Raw genomic sequence first — 24,575 nt, 5'->3', positions numbered from 1 at the left:
ATAAAAGAAGAAAATGAATTAATGTGGGGTGTGGACATAAATTCATAATGTCCTAAGTTTTTAATCTAGATGAAGGAATCTTACTATACTTTTGAAAAACTTAATGGTATCCTGTATTGATCATAACTTGCTCACAGATTCACAACTTCTTAATTATTTCATTTTTGTTTCTTTTATTTCAGAAATTCTTGAAAAGAAGATCAAGTCAAAAGTGAATCAGCTTGCCCTTGGGCAGCACCAGAGCCATGAGCAGTAATGCCACAGATCTCACCACTGGTTTCATCGCTTCTATTGTAGCCATCGTTTTGTTCGGCTCAAACTTTGTACCACTTAAAAAATATGAGACTGGCGATGGTAATTATGTTTTCTTCATTGTTAACCTTAAGTTCATTTTAAATATGAAGTTCACTGTTTAGATCTTCTTTAAATGATGACTGTAAAAATGAATTTTGCTGTGCCAGATGCCAAGTGAATAGAGCTTAAAGCAGTTGATAATGCCCATGCCAGGTTATCTATGTGCTAGTCAGTATCAGTTCAGTTCAGTGCAGTTCAGTCGCTAAGTCGCGTCCAACTCTTTTCGACCCCATGAACTGCAGCACACCAGGCCTCCCTGTCCATCACCATCTCCCAGAGTTCACTCAGACTCACATCCATCGAGTCAGTGATGCCAGTCAGTATGCTGCTGCTGCTGCTAAGTCACTTCAGTCATGTCCGACTCTGTGCGACCCCATAGACGGCAGCCCACCAGGCTCCCCCATCCCTGGGATTCTCCAGGCAAGAACACTGGAGTGGGTTGCCTTTTCCTTCTCCAATGCATTAAAGTGAAAAGTGAAAGGGAAGTCGCTCAGTCATGTCTGACTCTTAGTGACCCCATGGACTGCAGCCCACCAGGCTCCTCTGTCCATGGGATTTTCCAGGCAAGAGTACTGGAGTGGAGTGCCATTGCCTTCTCCGGCCAGTCAGTATAGGATAACCTTAATATTCTGTTTCATGGTAAAGCTAGGATGAAGGAAGCTTTTTAGCCATACCTGCTATGTTTATGGGCTTCCCTGGTGGCTCAGTGGTAAAGAATCCATCTGCCAAGGCAGTAGATGCAGATTCAACCCCTGGTCCGAGAAAATCCACTGAAGAAGGAAATGGCAACCCACTGCAGTCTTCTTGCCTGGAGAATCCTGTGGACAGAGGAGCTAAACAACTACAGCGACAAAAGCTATGTTTACAAAGGAAGAAAGTTAATCAGTTCTGTAATAATACTTGCTTTTTAAAACCAAAACACATGATATAAAAGGAAGCAGTTTGCTCATAACACAAATTTTGTGCTTGCTCATACACAATTTTGACTGACAAACCTTATGTGAACATAGAAAACTGCAGCCAGATGGATAAAGGTGCATAGCAATGCACAAAATGTGCTCACACCCTCTGCCCCAAACCACCACACCCATCCACATCTGGTGTTCAAACCTTCCCAACCTTTGCAGTAATTCATGGGTTACAACACTTTTCACACTCATTTGCTTAAGTAAACTTCATGTGTTTTATAAGGTAAAGTGCCATATTTATTACAGAATTTGTGAATTTCTTAACCACTTAACCATTATAAAGCTATACTACCATTTTTTGTTAGGCTTTCTTTTTTAAAAAATAATTTTATCTATTTATTTTTGACAGCACTGGGCCTTTGCTGCTGGGTGGGTTTTTCTATAGTTGCAGCAGCGGGAGCTACTCCTTGTTGCGGTGCGAGCGCTTCTCATTGCAGTGTTCTCCTTTTGTGGAGCACAGGCTCCAGGGTGTGCAGGCTTCGGTATTTGCAGCTTTTGGGCGCTAGAGCACAGTCTCAATAGTTGTGGCTGCTGCTGCTGCTGCTGCTAAGTCGCTTCAGTCGTGTCCGACTCTGTGCGACCCCATAGACAGCAGCCCAGCAGGCTCCCCGTCCCTGGGATTCTCCAGGCAAGAACACTGGAGTGGGTTGCCATTTCCTTCTCCAATGCATGAAAGTGAAAAGTGAAAGTGAAGTTGCTCAGTCATGTCCGACTCTTAGCGACCCCATGGACTGCAGCCTACCAGGCTCCTCCATCCATGGGATTTTCCAGGCAAGAGTACTGGAGTGGGGTGCCATTGCCTTCTCCGCAATAGCTATGGAACACGGGCTAAACTGTTCCAAAGCATGTGAGGTCTTCCTGGACCAGGGATCAGACCTGTGTCTCTTGCATTGGCAGGCAGATTCTTTAGCACTGAACCATCAGGGAAGCCTTCCTATCTTTTTTAATACCTTTTTTTAATGAAGTTTCCAAGTGTTCTGTCCTTAGTCCCATTTCCCTCATGAGCTCTGTGGGTTTTATCACATTATTTTACCTAGAGCAGTGATTTTTGAAACATACATATCACATTTTCATAGAATTGACTGTAATGTGAATTCAAGGAAGGAGAAGTAATACTTGTTTTTATCCACTTGCTTTTCCTGTTAAAGCCAGGAAAAGGAATAGAGATGTTATGGTGAAACTCTGGTGAGAAGCATTGTGTTATCACCCCAATTTCTCATGTCTTTATACTACCTGGACAATAGAGTCGCAGATCCCTTTCCTTCCATAGCCTTTCTTCTTTTTCCCACTGGAGTCAGAACAGGAATGAAAAGTACTAAAAGAAGAACAAAAAAGATGTTAAAGGGTAGAGGACCTGGCTTTCAGGGTTTTACAAGAACCATGTGATCCCGGGAAGCCTGATCAGTTCATTTGTTCTCAGTTTCTCGTTTGTAAAATGAATGACTTGTAAAATGAAGTGCCCTTTCATCCCTGTGTTCCTAATTTTAGAGGTTAACAGATGTTTTTCTCTCCTCCACCATGAGACTGAGTAGAAATACACAAAAATCTTCCTGTAGAGTCTAAAGTGCTATAAATAATGTTGAGTTATAACAACCTTAGTATTTCTTCCAAGGTTGATGTTTCTGTGTCCTTTTAATCCCTGAACCTTCTTTCTGAGCCTCAGAAAGGTACAGATATACCCCATATCACCACGTGACCTTCCAGTAACTGACAGACAGCAGCCAAGAGCATAGGAAGGGGAGTAGAAAGGCTAATTCTCAGGTCTGGAATGTCTGCCTCACAACAGACACTGGACTCCAAGTTCATGGATCCTACACGTGGCCATAAAGGACTTTATGTTTATCTCAGAGTGACTCATATGATCTCCAATGGTTCAAAGTACTATTGTGCTATTCTGAAATTCTTAATGCCATTCTCTTTGGTCAGGAATGGCACTAAGTATGACATCTGAATAAAAATATATTGACTTGGTCTTGCCCTTACTCTTTGGCAGAAAATTCTTGATCCCTGTTAAGCAGGAATGCACAATGTAGAACAAGCCTTGGAGCCAAGTGAGGAATTCTAGTTTTACAAACTGTTAGCTATTTGGACAAGTTGCTTCATCTCAGATTTGTTTTCTCTGTCTTTGAACTAGGGTTAATTATGATGCATAGTAGTTACAGGTGTTATAATAGAGGTGTAAAGCATCTGGAATATAGGTATTCAAAAAATTGTGACTGTTATTATAATATCTCATTGATATTCCTAAGCACTAATTTTCTTATATCAGGTTGAGCCCCTGACACTGATTTTTTTTATTTCTAGGAATGTTTCTCCAGTGGGTACTTTGTGCTGCCATATGGTTGGTTGCCTTGGTGGTAAATCTGATACTACATTGCCCTAAATTTTGGCCTTTTGCAATGGTTGGGGGCTGCATTTGGGCAACAGGTAGTGTATGATATAACTTATCCTTTAATCATTTGATACTATGATCATAATAGAAGGAAATGGCAATAGATACTAGAAATTAATGATTTCGTTTCTTTCATTTATATGCTCCATAAATATTTTTGGTTCATATTTTTGACTCAGGTATTTTTCCTTACTCTTTCCTTTTAATGATTTCTTTCTTGTTCCTGCTAGAAAATTATTATAGCAAAATTATTATATTTATATTATTATATAAAATTATTATAGGAAAAATGTTTCACTTGCTATTTGTTCAAGCATAAGTGCTCTGCCCTTTCTCTAGCATGTTTATCAGAAAATACTTATTAAATAATCCTCTCTACTAATAGCATTTTTAAGACTTGTGCTTAGAAGTAGACAAACACAAACACAGTATCATTTCAAAAGCACTGGCAGAAAAACAAAAACAAACAAAAATCTTCCTTCTGTTGCCTTATCACTATTGCCTGAAATTTTATAGCTAGAGTTTATGCCTTTGCTTGGCTATCAGTAGTATTTTTCTTCTATTAATATATCCCTGGGGGAGTTTTCTTTTCTTTAACAAAGAAAATCAAGGATCTCTAGAGGTAATTTGATTAAAAGCAAATAGATGTTTAAATGTTAAAAATTTATAGGGCACCTACTTAATTTGAATCTCTACAGAATTAAGTGATTTAGTGAAGATGATGAGTTGGAGGATAAAAGAGTTAAATTTGCACTAGAGTTGTAATTATTATACCTCATGTCTACTTTAGTATGATTGTGATCATCATTTTGAATAGGAGAGGGGAACAGAGAGACCAGTCATTCATCCTGCAGATCTTGACAACCACTTCAGTATTTATATTCACACGGCTGTTCACACTAGGAGTTGGTTGTTGTTGTTCAGTCATTCAGTTGTGTCTGACTGTTTGCGACCCCATGGACTGCAGCATGCCAGGCTTCCCTGTCCTTCACTATCTCCTGGAGTTTACACAAACTCACGTCCATTGAGTCGGTGATGCCATCCAACCATCTCATCCTCTGTTGTCTCCTTCTTCTCCCGCCTTCAATCTTTCCCAGCATCAGGGTCTTTTCTAACGAGTCAAGCTCTTAGCATCAGGTGGCCAAAGTATTGGAGCTTCAGCATCAGTCCTTCCAATGACTATTCAGAATTGATTTCCTTTAGGATGGATTGGTTTGATCTCCTTGCAGTCCAGGGAACTGTCAAGGGTCTTCTCCAATACCACAATTCAAAAGCATCAGTCCTTTGGCCCTCAGGCTTCTTTATGGTCCAAGGAGTTGGTGGGAAAAGTTTAATTTGAGAACTGCTGCAGACTGGGATGATGTGGGTCACAGTATTTTTCTTTGGTTGCTAAGTTGTGTCTGACTCTTTGGGACTCCATGAACTGCAGCCCACCAGGCTCCTGTGTCTTCCACTATCTCCTGGAGTTTGCTCAGACTCATGTCCATTGATGTAGTGATGCTATCTAACCATCTCACAGTGTAGGGCACAGTAGCTGACTGGATATGGTTAGTAGAGGAAGGGGAAGAGTTAACAGTGATGTAGAGATATTATTGTAGGTGATTAGGAGAGTGACAGTATCATTGAAATGGATGAGGAGAAAAGGGAAAAGAACATGGATGAGAGGGAAAATGACTTCAGCTTGGAACCTTTTTAGTTTAAAGTTCCTAATATTCCCACAATGGGGGACATCTGGTCGGTAATCTCTTACTGGCACTAAAGCTCTGGAGAAGGTCCAGGCTAGTGCTGGAAGCATGTGTCTCTAGCTGATAGCTGAAATCATGAAACTAGTCAAGTGCCCAAAGAATATAGCAAGAGGAGGAGTGTACTTTAGGGATAATTTTTAGAGGGTGCCTCTATGCAGATGGTATGATGAGAAAGAACAGCCAAAGAATGAGAGGAACAGGAGGGAAGCTGATGATGAAGGCATCTTGAAAACCAAGAGAGAAAACCTGTCAAGAGGATATTGACTGAGTCAGATAGCAGGTCAGGAACTGGAAAAAAAAAAAATGACTGTGAATTTGGTCCTGAGTGACCCTCAAGAGCACAAAGCGCTGGGTGGGGCAATCCAAAAGACAAGTAAATGAGCATGAGAGAGCAAAGTCTGGAGCCATATGAGCCAAGGACATCTGCTGATAGGTGGTCTAGTTCCAGTCTAAGAGGATGGTCACCATTAATTTTATCATTGACCAACTTCTGCAAAAAAGTCATAATGGAGACCTGCACTAAAGATGAAGAACATTGGTGCAGTTAGGCAAAGAGCTAACTTAACATTTTCTTTGTAGGATTTTGCCCTAAGCCTGGCTCTTTTAGTAATCATAATCATGAGGTTAATGCCAAACATTGGTTGTTTTATTTTTAAAATGAGGAATTAAGCTTTACTAAGTTTGTCCAAATCCCATAAGCTTCATCTGAAATTAAAACTAATTTAATTTACAAATAGATTTTCTGTATTGAAAAATAACACCTTTCTTCTTTATATTTCACCTACAGGTAACATAGCTGTTGTCCCAATTATCAAAACCATTGGTTTGGGCCTTGGAATCTTAATCTGGGGATCATTTAATGCCTTAACTGGATGGGCAAGCTCAAGGTAACACAAAACAGGGTGTTTTCAACTCAGATTCACTTCACTGACATTCTGTGTAAGGCAAACGCTGATTCCTGCCCTCAGAAAGGTCACTTCTTGTAAGATACACACGTAACTTGTGCTACGTTGAATTATTTGCCTTAATTCTAAAGAAGTGATCTAACACGCCAACCAAGATAAATAATTTTCTTTAGAGAATGAAATAGGGAGAGAGAAAGGGCATTGATATTTATTTTCCTTTTCTGAGTGTGACTGTTTTGTTTCACATGTTGTACACATCATCATTCTAATCTTATTTCCACAAACAAATGAGGTAGGTGCTGTCTTAGAAGATAACTGACACACAAAAAGATGAGTGGCTTGTTGAAGGTCGCGGAGCTAATGAGCCGAGTTCAAACCCAGGTCTAATAGTTCTAGAGCCTGTATTCTTCCCTGTAGGGTCTGAGCCAGGGTCAGCAAATCATTGCCCAGCTTCCACTTTGTAAATAAAATATTATTGACACACAGCCAAACACATCCACTTTAGGAACATTTACAGCATGGCTGCTTTTAATCCATAAAGGCAGGGGTGAGCAGTTACCAGAGGCCATCCAGTCCACAAAGCCTAAAATATCTACTCTCTTGCTCTTTATGGGAAAGTTAGCCAACCCCTCAGCTCTAGAGTTGAGCTGTCAGATGGGGTTGCCACAAAACATGTGGCTGTGTATATTTAAATTCATTAAAATGTGATAAAATTAAGCATTCAGTTCCTCAGTGGTCCTGGCCACATCTCAAGTGCTCCATCACTGTATCTGGTTAGAAGCTGCCCTGTGCAACCATGGAATAGCCATGGAGCATTAGAGAAGTCCTGTTGGACTGTACCAACCTCTGTCAGCATTAAGATGAATATTCCAGTTGAGTTTGGGATGATAAATAGAAGGAGGATTTTAGTCTAACCTTACTTTTCCAGCTCCTCTTCCTACTCAAAGCACTACAGCAACCTCAGTTATAATGAAGCAAACTAACCTCCAAGACATTCTTTCCTGTCCTTTCTCCGCCCCCAGTCTGCCTTGTACAAGTGCTGTTTTCTTCTTCTTGCCTCCATTTTTCTCATCCTTGGATGGTTCACAGTGATTATTGGTAATAGTCACTGCAAGATCAAGGGGTTAAAAACAGAATTTAAAGCGATGCCAAAGAGTAGAGATCTTTAACCAAATAGTCACTGAAGTTTATTTCAAATTCTATACAAAATTGCAGTCAATTTATCAGCATTCAGTTAGCCACTTAACCTATTTTTTCTTCTTTATTTCTTAGTCTTAAAGTGAAAGGGAGTTTTCTTTTAGACAAGTACTTTTATATATACTGACTCATTTAATCTTCATAAGAAACTTGTATATTAGGTATAATTATAGATATAATTATCCCCATTTTAAACATGAAAAGTTGAGACACAATAAAGGTAGTTAACTTATCCAAGTCACAGTTAATAAATCATGGACCTAGGGTTTGAATCAGGAATCTGATCTTGAGTCCATGGCCTTAAATAGTGTGATGCACACATATTCAAAAATATCTGCTTTTTTTTTACAATTTATTTATTTTATTGGAATATAGTTGTTTCATAATGTTGTGTTGGTTTCTGCTGTACAGAAAAGTGAATCAGTTATACATACACATATATCCACTTTTTTTAGATGGTTTTCCCATAGAGGTTATTATAAAGCACTGAGTAGAGTTCCCTGTGCTGTATACAGTAGGTTCTCGTTAGTTACCTATGTTATACCTAGTAGTTATATATATGTCAGTCCCAGTCTCCCAATTCATCCCACCCCGCTTCCACCCCTTGGTGTCCATAGGTTTGTTCTCTACACCTGTGTCTCTATTTCTGCTTTGCAAATAAGTTCATCTGTATTGTTTCTCTAGATTCCACATATGCATTAATATGCGATATTTTATGGTATATTACCTTCTGACTCACTTCACTCTGTATGACAGTCTCTAGGTCCATCCATGCCTCTGCAAACAGTGCAACATCGACTTTGATGTGACTTTCTCCATTTCCAGGTTTGGCTGGTTTGGAATGGATGCAGAAGAAGTGGCAAAACCAGTGCTCAATTATATTGGAGCTGGGCTGTCTGTAGTAAGGTACATGGCCATTTATAATCGTTTAATTCTTCTTCCCAACATCAAAAACCATTTTTAAAGATCCTGATGTGTTTACATTGTTTTACATCCACATCTCATCAATCAGCATGATTTTTTCCTCAGATCCTTCATTTACATTGACAGCCATGATGACTTCAGAGGATAGAAAATGCCAGCTCTGGGGTCCAGAGCCCCAGCTTCACAGCTAGAAAGCTCTGAGACCCCAAGAAACTGTTCAGCTGTTGTCAAGCTCACTTTCATTATCTGTAATATTCAGAAAGTCCTAAAACATGGCTCATAAATGAGGATCAAATGGTAGTTAAAGTATTGAGTTGGCCAGAAAGTTCATTCGAATTTTTCTGTATGCGCTTATGGAAAAACCCAAATGAACTTTTAGGCCAACCCAATATTTTGCAAACTAGAAAATCCTATACGAATCAGGGTTGTGCTGGTTTCCTATGGCTCTGAAATAGCTACTGGCATGCTCTTCTCATTTCTTATGGATTCTTTGCCACTCGGTTTCCGCTTTCCCATGGCCTCACTCCCGTCTCCTCAGCCTGCTCAGTTAAGCACACTCTCACCTGTGACAACATACACTCCTGTAGCTGCCTCTTTGGGGATCTAGTTGTAGTCACTGTATGAACAACACACACTCCTGTGGCTGCCTCTTTGGGGATGTCTAGTTACAGTCACCGTATGAACGAGGGTGAAAGTGACTGAGTCTCTGCATGGCAGCGTTCAGTCCATAAAAGTCATTGCTGAATTAGGTCACCTTTGATTCACTCCCTTCTCCTCTCTAGACTCCGTCTATATTTCCTGTCAGCACCTCACATAATGGATAACACTGCCTGCGAAGATTTTAGTACTTTTTTTATTCTTCAGAGAAAAAACACTATATTTCTCTTCCTCCTGTGGTGATGACTTTTCCCCAGTCACATTGAGGAACAATCTCTTTGTCACTGAAATGTTGCCTTCGAGAGTGGTTCCAGGCCAATCAGAGAGGAAATAACATAGATTATTCTACAATAGCAGATTCTTGACATTTTTGGTTAGAGGCAGTTTTGTGCCTTTTGTACAATTCACATAGCATTCGAGCTTTGAATAGCTTTCTCAAAAACCATTTCTTTACTCCCAAGGATTGGAATGTGGCATGCGTTTATCTTGACTTAATGGTAATTTAAGACCAATTTAGCCAGTCCATCAGACATTGTTTCTTTTCCATATTCCTTCTTCTTTAGAAAGTGTACATTCTTTGAAATGACAGATTACTCATGATTTACCACTTCCACCTGTGTGACCTTAATGTCCCTAAATCTTGGTTTCTTTGTCTGGGGATAAAGTGTGGATAATAATTGCACCAGCCTTATATGACATTTTGAGCATTAAATGAAATAAAATATGTTAGACACATAGCTAAGACTCTATATGTTGGATAATTTTAATTACAGTAGTCATTCTTTTGTTAGTAACTGTCCATGCTCAGTTACTCTTTCCTCTTTGGACCTGTGGTGTCCATCCCTGCAGTCAGCTAGTCAGAGTGCCTGGGGAGTCTCCCAGTTTGGCCTGCAGCTTGATCTGAGGCAGGGAGATGCAATGGTCTCTGCTTGTGGTGCATCCTCGCTCTCTTTTGTTGACCTAAAATAAATACTACGCGGCCAGATAGTCCCCAGCCAAAATGGGTTTATTCGGGATCACAGAGAATTGCCATTCGGGGTCTGCAGCCATGACAAGCCAGTACCAATCTCCCACAGCAAAGGGAGGAGAACTCTATAGAGGGGAGAAGGAAGCTGGGAAGGCTACAGTAAGCAAGGAGTGCATGGATTTTCCCTGACTGAGTCCTGGACAGGAAGGAAGAGGTGCCTTTTTCTTTCTGTTGGCTCTACCATCCTCACAGGGTGTGAGAAATTTCCTTTCCCTCTGTTTAATTAAAGGTTCTGTTTATTAAAAAATTTTATGCTTTCGTAAGAGAGATTTATATATTAGTTTATTCTGAGTGGAATTCACTGAAATACCTTGGAGTCTCATGGTCAGTATAAGGAAACTTGACATATGGTCATCTTGGTTTAAGATGTTGCTTTCTTTTAAAAATTGCAGTGATTGCTTCAGTCCTCCTGACCATCATGTCTAAACGGTTGCTTAGGCCATGTCTAGCATTACGTTTTTCCTACATGCTATCTATTGTAAGGATTAGTCACTTTGCACATTCTGACCACTCCAGGCATCCTAAGCAGCAGAGGATTTAACAGAGGAAATTGTTGACAAAAGTGTTACAAGGACCAAAGGAGCAAAGGGAGGAAAGTGGCCTCACCAGAAGCCCCAGAGCCCCTGTTCCTGCTGGCGCTGTGGGGACAGACTCCCCTGCCCTGGGCTGCCGCCACCACTGGAGCCCCCACGAAGGCAATATAGCGCCTCCCTACTTTTGCCTTATTCATGTGTCTCCCGCTGACAAAGCCAAAATGAAGCGCAAAGTTTGGGAAAACATAGTTTTCAGTCTTCTGGGCTCCATGGTTCAGGATAGAAGTGGAACTGATGACAAGAAACAAAGTTCAAGACACTCTCTTAGACATGCTTTAGTGAAGATCCTGGAGTCAGAATTCATCAAAAGACAGAGTTCCTTTTCAGTTAAAAGCAGGCTCTGGATTATCCTTGAATCTGTCTCCATTCTTTACTTTCTTAACTTGTTTTCCCTGGAGAATGGTGCTGTGAGGAAACCCAGGTCTTGGACTCCAGCCGTTACCTTTCTTCAGAGCCATGGCCCTTACATGGAACTGTGGAGCAGGCTAGTCATCTTAAGGTAGATGCTCTCCGGGCACCTCCTGTTCCATTTCAGGTGGGGTGACCTGTGGAAGGGGACCCTGCCAGGTCAGGAAGAAGGCCAGGACTGTGCAAACCCTGGGCTGTTGGTTCCTTTTTCTTTGCCTTCAACATTTGCAATCAGAATTACTTTTCTTAGGGCTTCCCTGGTGGTCCAGCGGTTAACACTGTTCTTCCAATGCAGGGTGCACCGGTTCAGTCCCTGGTCAGGGAGCTAAGATTCCCACATCATGTATGTCCAAATAAATAAATTAATTTAAAAAGTACTATTAAAAAAAAATAAATACTTCTCTTACTTTAGCCTTCCCTGAAAACTGATTTCTCTTCTTGCATTTCTTCTCTGCATGGAAGATATTAGTCACAGTCATCCAAATTCAGAAACTCAGGCTTCTTATTTTTTTTTTCCTTTATAACCCCCCATAACTAATTGTTTTTAGAATTCTTGTAAAATTCTTTTTGAATGTTTCACAACTTCCTCCGCTCCTTTGCCTTGGCCCCTTTCTATCTACTCACCTGTATACAGTTGTAAAAATCTCGCATCTCATTTCCCTAGTTCTGTTCTTTCCTTTGTCAGAATGACTTGCTTGTATCTGCTCTCAAATCAGGACATCATTCTTCTATTTAAGAACCTCTGAAGGCTCACCACTGGATTCAAAATAAATCTGTCTCGTTAGTCTGGCATGTCCCCCATAGTTACAGATCTAGTGCTTCTTCCTAGCATGGTTTCTCCTGTGTTGTCACCTCATTGACCTGGAATTACTTATCACAGCATATGTGGCACTTCCCTCAACCCCAAAAGCCCTTTCTTCTGCTTCATTGGCCACCCTGAAATTTCAGGTAAGATTTCCCATCTGATGATATTTTCTTCTTCCTAAATTCTTACTGTATTTTGCACTTCCTCTATTGATATTATCCACATCCCCCAGGTGTGTTTTGTATTATTCACACAACCGTCTTTATCCTTAAACCATGGGATCCTAAAGGACAAAGTCTCCTCTTTGTATACCATCTCCCTCACCATCACTCTCAGACAGTGCTTGACTCAGAACAAACGCTTGTCGAAATCCATTGTCAGTGTAAACACACACACACGTGAGTTTTCCTAATAGAAAGTTGCAGATCTACGGAAATTGGAAAGGTTGAAAATGTAGTAAAGCACCCTTGCCTGTAATATAATTGATTTTTTTTTCTTTTTCTTTTTTTGCTTCCCATGCTTTTGACAAGATTTCTAGACTTTCTCATGGAACTTTGTGTTTGACAAACTGCACCAAGTTCTTTGCATCTATAACCCAGAAGACCATGTGATCTATTTACCTTTATGTTCATATTAATATATTGACATATATGATATTACCTTGCCCTAACTTAGTGCCACCACATCCTCTCTTGACCTGACTTAGCTGGGATTCTTCTTTCTGACTTACCCATTTTGTGTCTAGTCACACAGGCTCAGATGACTGACTTAGTCTTGATTTCTTTCATATGCTCAGCACCCTTCTCTTCCATCCAGTTTATAGCTAAGGTTCTCAACTGATTAACATATTTTGAACTTTTATCATGTGCCAAAAAGTACCTTGAGAATTTTGTGACCATTTTTTGAATTGTTTTTAATTATTAAAGACTATAATTGTACACTATGAGAAGTATAGACCAAAACATAATTATCGGAGGACAGTTGCTCATCACAGCTCTGTAAAGCGGGTCTCTCCCCATTTTTTAGATGAAAACAGTTGAAGGTCAGTGAGGTTAACTGATTTGTTGAAAGTTGTACAGGTGTTTGAAGAAGCGTTCAAGGACTTTTCTCTGGATCCTTTAAGTATTTTTTTTAATGTTAGCTCATATCTTTATTAACCAATATACAATTACTTGTTTTCTGGTTTGTTGAAACAATAGGTCAGACAACATTTGCCACAATAATGTCTGCCGAAATGACTGGCCATAAAAATTCCAGCACCACATTCATCTGAGGGACACTCCCAGCGAAGGCGATTGATTTTGCCATTCTCATCTACCTTATAGTATTTCAGAACAGCCAGCTTAACCTTCTTTCTCTTATGCTTGTTCTTCTTGGGACCGGTGTAAGACTTCTTCCTTTTCTTAGCACCACCATGAAGTCTCAACACAAGATGAAAAGTGGACTCCTTTTGAATGTTGTAGTCAGACAAAGTACATCCATCTTTCAGTTGCTTGCCAGCAAAGATCAGTCTTTTCTGGTCAGGAGGAATTCCTTCCTTATCCTGGACCTTGACCTTTACATTTTCTGTGGTATCCGAGGGCTCGACCTGAGAGTGATAGTCTTCCCCATCAACATCTCCACAAAAATCTGCACCTTGGCGGTGGTTCCACCACAGATGGCGGATCCGAAGCTCCTTCAAGTATTTCTAAAATATCATTCTCTATTGTTATTAGAAAACAGACTGGTCTATACAAAGTAGAAAGTTTTCATGGTAATTTTGAGGAGAAAATGCAAAGGTAGTGTCTAATATTAGCTTTGCGAATTAACATATATATGAGCACACACACATGTTTACATATTTAACAATTAAGATAGACAAGTACTTTGAGGACCTTGAAAGAGATAGAAAATGTGGTTCCTATTCAATTTTCTATGGAATTGGAACATCTTTAGAGAAAAAAGATTGCATGGAAAATGGTCTGGATTGTGTGATGACGGTTCTCAATGTTGCAGGAATTCAGAAAAGAGGAGGATTTGGGGAGGATTGGCCTGGGGAGAGCTCCCATCTCACAGTCAGTAGTCATCTCTTCTGTAGTTTGGATAAGAGGCGAGAATATGGTATGCCCAGCTAAGGAATGCTGGCAAGCAAGACATGAAAGCTTGGAGCAGGGGCTGGTCAGACAAAGAAGTCCATGGGGGAGTTATGTTCAGGAAGGTTGGGTGTGGCATGAAGTAGAGAGCAATAAAAGGAGGACTTCCCAGGCGGTTCATTGGTTAAGAATCTGCTTGCCAGTGCAAGGGACACTATTCGATCTGTGGTCTGGGAAGATCCAACATGCCAGAGGGCAAATAAACCTATGCATCAAAACTACTGAATCCCACGTACCTAGGGCCTGTGCTCTGCAACAAGAGAAGCCACTGCGATGAGAAACCCACACAGCACAACTAGCAAGAGTATCTCTCATTTGCCGCAACTAGAGAAAGCCCACACACAACAGCAAAGACCCAGCACAGCCAAAGATAAATAAATAAATACATTTTTAAAAAATCAAAAGGAAACTTGAATTTCCTATGGTATGGAGTATGGAGCCGGTTAAGTGTATAAAGCAAACAAGAGACTGAAGTAAGGAAACCACTAGACATTTTTAATTTTTATACAAATAATAGCATATCTGGTGGAGAAGGCAATGGCACCCCACTCCAGTACTCTGCCTGGAAAATCCCATGGATGGAGGAGCCTGGAAGGCTGCAGTCCATGGGGTCGCTAAGAGTTGGACATGACTGAGCGACTTCCCTTTCACTTTTCACTTTCATGCATTGGAGAAGGAAATGGCAACCCACTCCAGTGTTCTTGCCTGGAGAATCCCAGGGACGGGGAGCCTGGTGGGCTGCCGTCTATGGGGTCGCACAGAGTCGGACACGACTGAAGCGACTTAGCAGCAACAGCAGCAGCAGCATATCTGGATGCCTTTGTCTGCACCCAGCTATCTATACTATTTCAGTCTCATGTGTGCATTGAAAACTTCTTATATTGCTTTCACTTTTGAGCCATGCAAATGTTTTTAAAAAAGAAAGCAAAAGAATACTAGAGTTGTGATGTTCCTTCAGTTAATTAAATACTTTAACACATTTTAACATTTCTGCATAGTTTAAAAGTCAAGGTCATTGAGGTATTTATTACAAAGATGCTGGACATGAATAGTTAGTAAATTAGGAGAGAGAGGTTCAAGGGAAAAATAAATCATTAGGTCTACATGTGTTTTTATCTCTTAAAATATAGTCTGGAGGTCTTTCCATATCAGAACATAGAGGGTATCCTCATTCCTTTTTTATGGCTGTGTTGTATTCCATCGCATGCCCATGAAGATCAGCTCACCTGAGTGTGGCTGTGCCTGTGTTATAGGGCCTGGAGCAGGATTCGTAAGGGCAGGAGTGGACACACCTGTGCCCTTAGTACATGGCCGCAGAGTCTGCTCCCTGGGGTCACACAGTCTGCACTCATATCAGTGGTGCTTTTCTCCTCCAGGTTATTCAAGCATGTTAAGCTTTGGGGGTTTTGTCAATAGAATAGGTGAGACATATATTTCAATGTAGTTTTCATTTGTATTTTTCTTACCATGTAATTCCAGCACTAAGCAGGAATAAAAAGAAGGATGGGGTCATTGACTGAAACAAGAAAACTGGGAGAAAGAGCTGATTTGGGAGGGAAGCTTATGAGTTCAGCTTTTAAACTGTTGAAATTAAGGTTGAGGAGAGACATCAAAGAGAATGTCAGTGCTGGAGAAATGGCAGGATCTCTGCAAAGGCAGTTTGGAAGCAATACCATTAGGTCTTCATTTTAGCTCTGTTTCCCTTCAAATGCAGGCATCTTAATGTGAACCAGGGTTATGATAAATGTCACTAAAATTTGTTTTCTTTACAGTGCTTTCATATTTTTGTTCATCAAAAGTGAAATACCAAATAACACATATTCTGTGGACACCACACCACTGATATCAGAGCATGTGAGTACAGAATGAGAACCACCTTGATCTGAAACATGAAATTAGGATAAAAGGAAACTGCATGGATTTGAACTCAGATGAGAGGATGGTGGGGCATGTTGTTAAATCAAGGCTATCTGAAATATCTTAGCATATTTTCATGGGTAGGTTTATGTAGCAGTCAATCCATATTTCCACAGTAAAATTTCTCAACGAATATAGAGGTCTGGTTGTTTTTATTAATGGCAGATTCCTAGTAGATGTTCATACAAGCCCATATTTTTAATAACTTAAGGATGTCATGGTATAGCAATTCTAAATACTATAGAGGAAGATGAAAATTACTTGGAAAGGAGGAGGGAGGAGGTTTTAATAATGCCAGGGAGGGCAGCAGGTAACCGATCAGAGGAAGTTAATGAAAAGGTAAATCAGGTCGTATGAATATAGGAATTAGACTTGGATTTCTTCTCATTTTTCTGCCCTATCTCTTCCACTCAAAGGTGAAGACAGGAACTATGTAAGGAGTCTGTGTTTTGACCTTAAAAAAACTAAATGAGTCTGAACATAGCAAACCTAGATTAAGCAGGGACAGTCTTTCCAAGACAGCCCACACAGCACCAGTCCCAGTAGTTCCACCTTAAAGAAGCGATTTCGGGGCAAACCCCAATGGCCATGAGCACAGACTCCTGTCCTCCTATGTCACGTATCTTGTCCACCTGCCAGGGCCCAGTGCTAGCAAGCTAGCCTCAATCTCGCATCCCACCCCCACATTCAGGCAATGCCCCCCTGAAAGGCACAGCCTTTAAGCCTTACTTCAAAATTAATCTTTCTTCCCCCTTTTATCTTTCCCATATCAAAACTCTTCTCAACTAAGGTGACAGAAACCTTAGTTAAATTGACATTAAGTATGTTAGTCACTCAGTCGTGTCTGACTCTTTGTGACCACATGGACTGTAGCCCCCACCAGGCTCATCTGTCCATGGGATTCTCCAGGCAAGAATACTGGAGTGGGTTGCCATTTCCTTCTCCAGGGGATCTTCCCAACCCAGGGATCAAACCTGGGTCTCCTGCATTACAGGCAGATTCTTTACCATCTGAGTCACCAGGGGAGTCAAGTTAAATAGTAAGTAGCTTAGGTGTAAGAGGAAAGAGACGTATTCATCCACGGGCATCTCTAATCAGGGAACTCTTTAGAGAGGATGGAGAAGTGAGATGGGGGGAAGGTGTTTGGTGTCCCTGTCTACTTTAGTGTTCCAGATACCTCCTAACCAACCTCCCTTCAAACAATGGAGGAGGGGAGGAAATAAATGCAACTTGGGGAAAGCTACATAGGAGTCTAATTGCCTTAGAGTTTTCCATCAAGCTGGCAGTAGGCCAACTAAGATTAAAGTTGCATAAAGTCTTGATTGTGATGCAGCCATACATCCGGAGGTCCTCATGGGAGAATAAAGCATAGTTGTCAGAAGAAAGCTTGACCTAGCACATAACAAAGAATTCAGTTCTAATCTCATCTTTTACTATTAGGAGTATAGCATCAAGGAAACCTCAGCTAAGAGACAAAGATGATTACTTTGATAGAAATATTATGAACTTGGGCAAAATTTTTCCGAAGTTAGAATATGAGCTAATCTTGAAACAAGGCTGGAAATGTTTAAGCAACCAATTTAGTTTTTAAAAATCTGGGTAAAAATATGCCTGTTGATCTTAAGTACTCCATAGTAGAAGAGTCTTAAGATCTAATTTCTTGACAGATTATTCAGTTCAGTTCAGTTCAGTCGCTCAGTCATGTCCAACTCTTTGAGACCTCATGAGTCACAGCACGCCAGATCTCCATGTCCATCACCAACTCCCAGAGTTTACCCAAACTTATGTCCATCGAGTCAGTGATGCCATCCAGCCATCTCATCCTCTGACAGATTATTAAAACTTGCAAATAAAATGCAAGCACTAATAACCTCATTAGTTTTGATAGGTGTATCAAAGTAGCCATTTATTAAACTGTGAAAAACATTTTAAAAGAGACCAGACCATTCTGAGTAAAACAGAAACAGAATTGGAAACATGTGAGTCTAGTGATGCCCACAGAATCAGAATGCAGGGTGGCATGGTTTTATTTTAAAGTATATCTGAGACAGAAGAGAAAAACACTGAAAATCTTGTCACCAGTGTGGCTATTAATTGACTGCTGTTTTTCTTTTGGTTTTTGCCAATGTTTTCACTAGGTGATTAACAAAACTCAAGATCCTGATCCTGACTGTTCCTGGGTGGATAAACTTTCCACAGCACAAAGCCACTTAGTGTAAGAAGAGGTTCTGTTATTCTGTTTCATATATGGTTACAGCAAGGATAAGCAGAGTAGAGTTGTATCCATTTGAGCTCAAGATAAAAATGGTAACACAAGCTTTGACTTCCTAACTTCATGGTAGACTTTCTGGTCCCTTGCTGAATTTTACAGCACAGAGGGCCTTGGTCTCAGTGCTTCAAGGAATTCCTAAGCCCCTGCAGTGTTTCTAGTCAATAAGTCACTCACAGAAGCAATCTCATTTTGCAGGACTTTCATGCCTAAAGTAAAAGGAAAGATTAAAAAAAAATGCAAAGTAAAGGAAAAGTACAGGCCACAGAGTATGGCAACCAATATGCTCCCAGCAATCACTGTCGAATTAGGCAAGCCACATCTCTAGCCAAGATGACCACTGTGCCCTAGGAATCCCTCCACTCATGCATCAAGAGTTTTATAATCCTGAGGTATTTATTGTCAAATATGGTAGAATATTTTGTGTCCATGTAGGTCTTAGCCCCCACCCCTGTGCTGTCTCTATAAAGAGTGAGAGGCTTAGGCTCAACAATAGCTTCTATATTTAGGGGTTTAGGGGGCTAGCAAAGAAATATGAGAATGATATGTTTTATGTATGAACCTTTATATGTTTATATAAGAAATATGAATACGTAGTAGTATGTAGCTTGCATTTTTCAATTGAGAGCTGTTTTAGACTTTATGTGGTGATACTTTAAGAACAGAAAGCATGTCCTCTGTTAGTATATACACTGTCTTCACAGTGGAAAGCAGCAGTGCGGGGCACATAATAGATGCTCAAAAAATATTTGGATCAATTAAATGAATGAAAGAATGAACTAACCTATAGGCATTGGAAGAAAGAAATGTTATTTTTGCTTTGAAATAAAATAGATCTCTCCAAAAAAACGTTCTTCACGAAGCATCACCTTCATTAAGGGAATATTTGTTAAGCACTCTTTCAGTTGTCTCATTGGAGAGCCTAGTCCATTAGTCTGATCTGTTTGGGACCCTCCTCCAGGATTCGTGGTCTTTACCATTATGTAGAGGTTTCCATCATGAACAGAGCTTATTGGTCTTGTGAGTACCTACAGTCTCATATTCCTCAAAGCACCACTAAAATAGACTTTAAGAATTTATTTTTAAGCTTAGAAAGTAATGGTTTTTGCCTAAAACTCTTTCCTGTTTCATGCCATTCTCCTTTATGTTAAGCTAAAGGGACTGTTCTAAAATATTAATCATCTCCCACCAAAGTCAATGAAGACTGTTGCTTCATGCAGATATAGCCCAAGTATGAAGGTCCAACATGATTCTACTGCTTAAGGCAAAACATTTTCTTTTTACAAAAGTAATGTTTTATCTGAAATATTCAAATTATTTTATTAAGGAATTTCCTGGCAGTCCATTGGTTAAGACTTGGCGCTTTTGCTGCTGTGGACCCAGGTTCAATTCCTGGTCTGGGGAACTAAGATTCTACAAGTCACACAGGATGGTCCAACTTTTTGAGACCCCATGGACTGTAACCCTCCAGGCTCCTCTGTCCATGGGATTTCCCTGGCAAGAATACTGGAGTGGGTTGCCATTTCCTCCTACAGGGGATCTTCCTCACTCAGGGATCGAACCTGAGTCTCCTGCACTGCAGGCAGATTCTTTACCACCAAGCCACCAGTGAAGTCCTCATGTAGTTAGAGAGCCTTGTTTTTTCATGTCACTTGTAGACGATGATGGCAATATTCTCACCTATGTAATGACAATTTATAATAATAATCCTTTACAGTGTCTGTAAATCATGTCCTTCCACCGTTAGATAGCAAAGGGCTGAAGCTGTGTCCCAGCAAGGTACCTGGATGCTGCAGGGCATTCCTGGGACTTTTGCTCATCACCCCGATTGAGATAGATGGGTAATTGCTACGTGATGCCTTGTGATTTACATTTTAAAGCATGCTTTAGATATGATTCCATTTATGTGTGGCAGAAATATTGCTTTGGGCCAAGATGAATAGAAATGTATTTGTTTTTTAAGGGGCTGCAGTCTCGCAGTGATATCTGGAATTCTCTATGGATCTACATTTGTGCCCATCATTTACATCAAGGACCACAGCAAAAGAAATGATAGTATTTATGCAGGGGCAAGCCAGAATGGTGAGAGGAAAAAGTCATTTTACTTCATAAGTGAACTCAATACCTGTGTTTCTGCTTTAGACTATAAAAAGAAACGGACTGTGGTAGATATTGGTACATAGATTGGTTGATGGAAATACAATGAAAAATCAAGTTAAGAAGGAAAAAAAGGAAATTTTATCTGAGCCAAACTGAACATTATAACCCGGGAGACCCACTCTCTGAAGCTCTGAGAACAATTCCACCTGTTAAAAGTTGAAGGCACTTTTAAGACAAAGGATGTACATCAAAATGACATACTGACATTTCACATAAAGTTCACCAAGGATACATAATCTAGGGAAGCATAGTACAAAGTGAACAGCGAGTCACCATGACCCCCTGCAGAGCTGGGAAAGAATGTTACTCTTTTAAGAAGTTATTAATACATCACTAGCATGAGAAGAAAGAAAGAAATTGATCTTTATGGTCAAGCAAGTGCCCTCATCTTTGAGAAGCTCTGATTAAAGTAAAAGGCAGGTGCACACTTTGTGTTGAAGAGGGAGAAAGCCCAGACAGACACAGACAGAATTTTATGCTTAAGCTTTCTCATCCCATCTTAAAGTATAAATTTCCTTTCATCAGATTTGATCTTACTTTGTCATTGTAAGTGGTGAATTAGAAGGGCCCTGGAAACTAAAAGAAATAAAGAACTATTTCAATATTTTCATATGATCTTCAACATACTAATGGAATCGATTTTAGTCAAGATTCATTTCAGCTACTCGGATTTTAACATATGGTTTCTGGATTTGCTGCAAGATTTGGAGGTTATTTTCCATTTTGATGATCTCTGGGAAAATGTGTGTTCTTCTCCTCTTTAAAAAAGAAACTGAAGTGTAGCATACAGTGCTTTAAAATCAAGTAAAGTGCTTTCAAATCAAAATATAGCCTGCTTAGGATATTATTTTTCAAGCACAAAGTAGTACATTGAAAGACCCAATGTAATGCTTGCAAATTGTCTCGGGTTCTAGTGATAGAATTCCTCTCTCAGACGTCACCTCCACACTGCGTGCAACAGCTTTCTACAGGCTCAGAAGGAGATGAGAGGGTCTAGTTCAGGATCCTGTGATTATATTGAAATGTGGCTCACATCTATGATGATAAAAGGAGATAATGGTTAAGTCGGTTCTACCTCAGTGGCATGGAAAATGAATGTCATCTGTGTTCAGATAAGGGAGAAGTTTGGAGGGCAAGTCATGAGGGGCAGATGGATGGAAAAACTGGGATCTGAACTCTAATTGAATGGATTGACTTTGAATAGACACCATGGTTTGTTTTTTCCCTTATATGTTCAGCCCCACAAACAGTTCCCAAAGTACTTTTATTACCTTCTGTGTTTTTTAAGGTTTTATGCAAATATTTTTTGTATTTTTATTCTTTTTGTTTTAAAGGATAAAAACTAATAAAAATAGAATCACTTAGGAAAAATTAAGAGGGAAGGGAAAATGAATGACCAAGCAAAATGGAACCATGAACGAGTCTTAAAAACTGCACCACACTTGTACACTTGCTAGTAATGAGTCATAAATTTGGCTCCAAGATTCTTACAGCCACAAAGGAAATCAGATCAGTCCCAGAATTCAGCAAACACAAGATAAAAACAACTGATTGTTCAGAAGCACAGTTGTTCTTGGTCCTAGAGCATAATGAACAATGTCCTTAACAATCTCTTCACATAAATAGTACAATCAGGTCTAAGGGATCTTTTTATGGCAACTCAAATGTAGTCTAATAGAAACACACTTTATTTTGATTCATTCAAAACTCATTCAAGGGGGCATAGTTTTTATTTCATTTATTTAATGATCACGTAAACACTATATACTGTATCTTGGGCACTCTTCTAATTACAATAATAACTTGATTGGCCCTCATAGCAGCTTTACTGTTTGGGTACCATTATTATCCTGGTTTTACAGTAAGATGAAACAGAGAGATATAAGTTAATTTACTTAAGTCTCCAAGTTAGCAAATGGTGGATTCAGGAGTCTCACCAGGTGGTCTGTGTTTCTGATCGTTAGATTAAGCTGCCTTTTGTGATGGTCTTGGGACAGATGAGTTATGATATGACTCAGAAGAATAGACAAGCCCTTTGACTTTCAAGCTCTCCTCTCTAAGCATGGCTGCTCATCCTCTAGATTTAGTTGAAATACTGGGCCCAGAGTGACCTTCCCGGCCAAGAACCTGCTATACCCATCTCTATGGAAAAGGACCATCTGCTTTCCTCAGTGGAGTTGGGTTTCTCAGAATTTGGGCCACCATCTGTGTATTAACTTCCCAATGTAATTAGTTTTATAACAAATAATTAAATCCCCTGGAATAACTTCCTGAATATCCTTCTGTATAGCTGCAACCTGGACACTGGTTTCCAGATTGATCAATGCAACCTATAAAATCAGCTCTGCCAAAGTTCTTTACATACTACCCCCTAAATACCGTCTGTTAGGAGATTTGCTAGTTTCTATAGCCATCAGTAATATTAAGTCTGAATACTTAATATACTTAATTCTTAAAAAATGAGATATTAATGTTATATTCACATAATGTTTGTCATTTCTTACTTAGCTTTCCAAGACAATATAAAAGCCAGCCTTTTAGATTTGATTATAGTAACCAACTTCTTAATATTTTAAATATGTTAATTAAAATTCTCTATAAATAGCATGCAGGAAAATAGTATGATAAAATATAATGAATGCTTCCTTTACAATTGAGGTTAATTTTGGTGAGCTTGTTTTATTCTTAGAACTCTAAATATATTTGAAATGACTAAAATGATATGCTTGAGATTTTTATAATCTGTACTTCCAGATTTAGACTATGTTTTTGCACACTTCAGTGGCATCTTCCTCACAAGTACAGTCTACTTTCTGGCCTACTGTGTAGCCATGAAAAATAATCCTAAACTACATCCTGAAGCAGTCTTGCCAGGTAAGAATCTTTACTACAGAAAAATCTTCCTACGCTTTGAAAGCATCATTCCCTATTAATTTAGCTTGAATACTCGTCTTCTGGAAATGAAGCCATTCTGTGTGTGTGTCTGTGTGTGTCTGTGTGTGTCTGTGTGTGTCTGTGTCTGTGTGTTCCTTCCCTCAATTGCTCTGGTTCAGTTCACCACCAAATATGGAGGACTTAAAAACTATGAAACTGTATTTGAAATGCCAAGTCATTAATGCTAAACCCAGAACTGGACCAGTGAATCTGAGATTGTTTCCTCTGCTGAAATACCTTGTGTGATAAGCATGAGACTTTAGTATTTCTTCCTCACTAAGGATACACATTAAAAGTCAGAGTGCTGGGGCTCTTTTATTCTTAAAGGTATCCACAAATACAAATCTGCAGTCACTTGGGAAAATAAGCATTTTCTCCAAAAATTTAGGAAAAATTATTTTAGAGTTTAAAAAAGGTATGTCAAATGAACATGCTTTGGATTTAATCAGTTAGGCATTGTTGGTTTTATATATATATATATATACATACATACACACACATATATATATGATGAAGAATTATAATTTCTCACTTATTTAGGTGTTTACTATAATTCAACTTGGAATATAGATTCACAAGTAAAATTTTTTAAAGAACAAAATAAAGCATATGCCAGAGATTTGCTTTGAGTGCCTGATTCATTTAAGCCAAAGTATACCATTACACCGGAGAAGGCAATGGCACCCCACTCCAGTACTCTTGCCTGGAAAATCCCATGGATGGAGGAGCCTGGTAGGCTGCAGTCCATGGGGTCACTAAGAGTCGGACATGACTGAGCGACTTCACTTTCACTTTTCAGTTTCATGCATTGGAGAAGGAAATGGCAACCCACTCCAGTGTTCTTGCCTGGAGAATCCCAGGGACAGGGGAGCCTGGTGGGCTGCCGTCTGTGGGGTCGCACAGAGTCGGACACGACTGAAGCGACTTAGCAGCAGCAGCAGCATACCACTACACCATTGCACCATTTTATAGTACAGAATGTTTACTATAATTCAGACATTATAGTAATGGTATAATGTGTAGATGTAAAAATGGTAGAATTCTTACTGAATGTCTAGCTAAAATATCCTGAAATTTTTAGCTAGTATCTTTATTCAAATTCCAGATTTTTTTCCCCCTTAGCTAAGCATCATTCTGAATTTCACATATTTTTATATTGTCACTAGAGAAAATAAGTATTTTTTTCCA

At 39.7% G+C, this 24,575-nt stretch overlaps 1 protein-coding gene and 1 pseudogene across 7 annotated transcripts in view; one reads left to right on the top strand and one right to left on the bottom strand.

The window, feature by feature from the left end:
• The window catches only part of TMEM144 (transmembrane protein 144), a 68,295-nt gene that overhangs the window by 29,420 nt on the left and 14,300 nt on the right, over positions 1 to 24,575 (top strand). For all 7 annotated transcript variants that reach the window (XM_061384332.1, XM_061384335.1, XM_061384334.1 and 4 more), the window contains exons 2-9: positions 183 to 354; positions 3,627 to 3,749; positions 6,247 to 6,346; positions 8,387 to 8,467; positions 15,880 to 15,961; positions 18,163 to 18,239; positions 20,257 to 20,375; positions 23,208 to 23,327. In XM_061384332.1, coding sequence (XP_061240316.1) covers positions 246 to 354; positions 3,627 to 3,749; positions 6,247 to 6,346; positions 8,387 to 8,467; positions 15,880 to 15,961; positions 18,163 to 18,239; positions 20,257 to 20,375; positions 23,208 to 23,327 — 811 coding nt within the window. In that variant the 5' untranslated portion in view covers positions 183 to 245. The remainder of the gene's footprint in view (positions 1 to 182; positions 355 to 3,626; positions 3,750 to 6,246; positions 6,347 to 8,386; positions 8,468 to 15,879; positions 15,962 to 18,162; positions 18,240 to 20,256; positions 20,376 to 23,207; positions 23,328 to 24,575) is intronic.
• Positions 13,101 to 15,620, bottom strand: LOC133229254 (ubiquitin-ribosomal protein eS31 fusion protein-like; annotated as a pseudogene).

This window comes from Bos javanicus, chromosome 17 (genome assembly GCF_032452875.1).
Source record: "Bos javanicus breed banteng chromosome 17, ARS-OSU_banteng_1.0, whole genome shotgun sequence".
NCBI classification, from domain to species: Eukaryota; Metazoa; Chordata; class Mammalia; order Artiodactyla; family Bovidae; genus Bos; species Bos javanicus.
The sequence above is the reverse complement of the archived record's forward strand: the minus strand, read 5'-3'. Positions and strand labels throughout refer to the sequence as shown.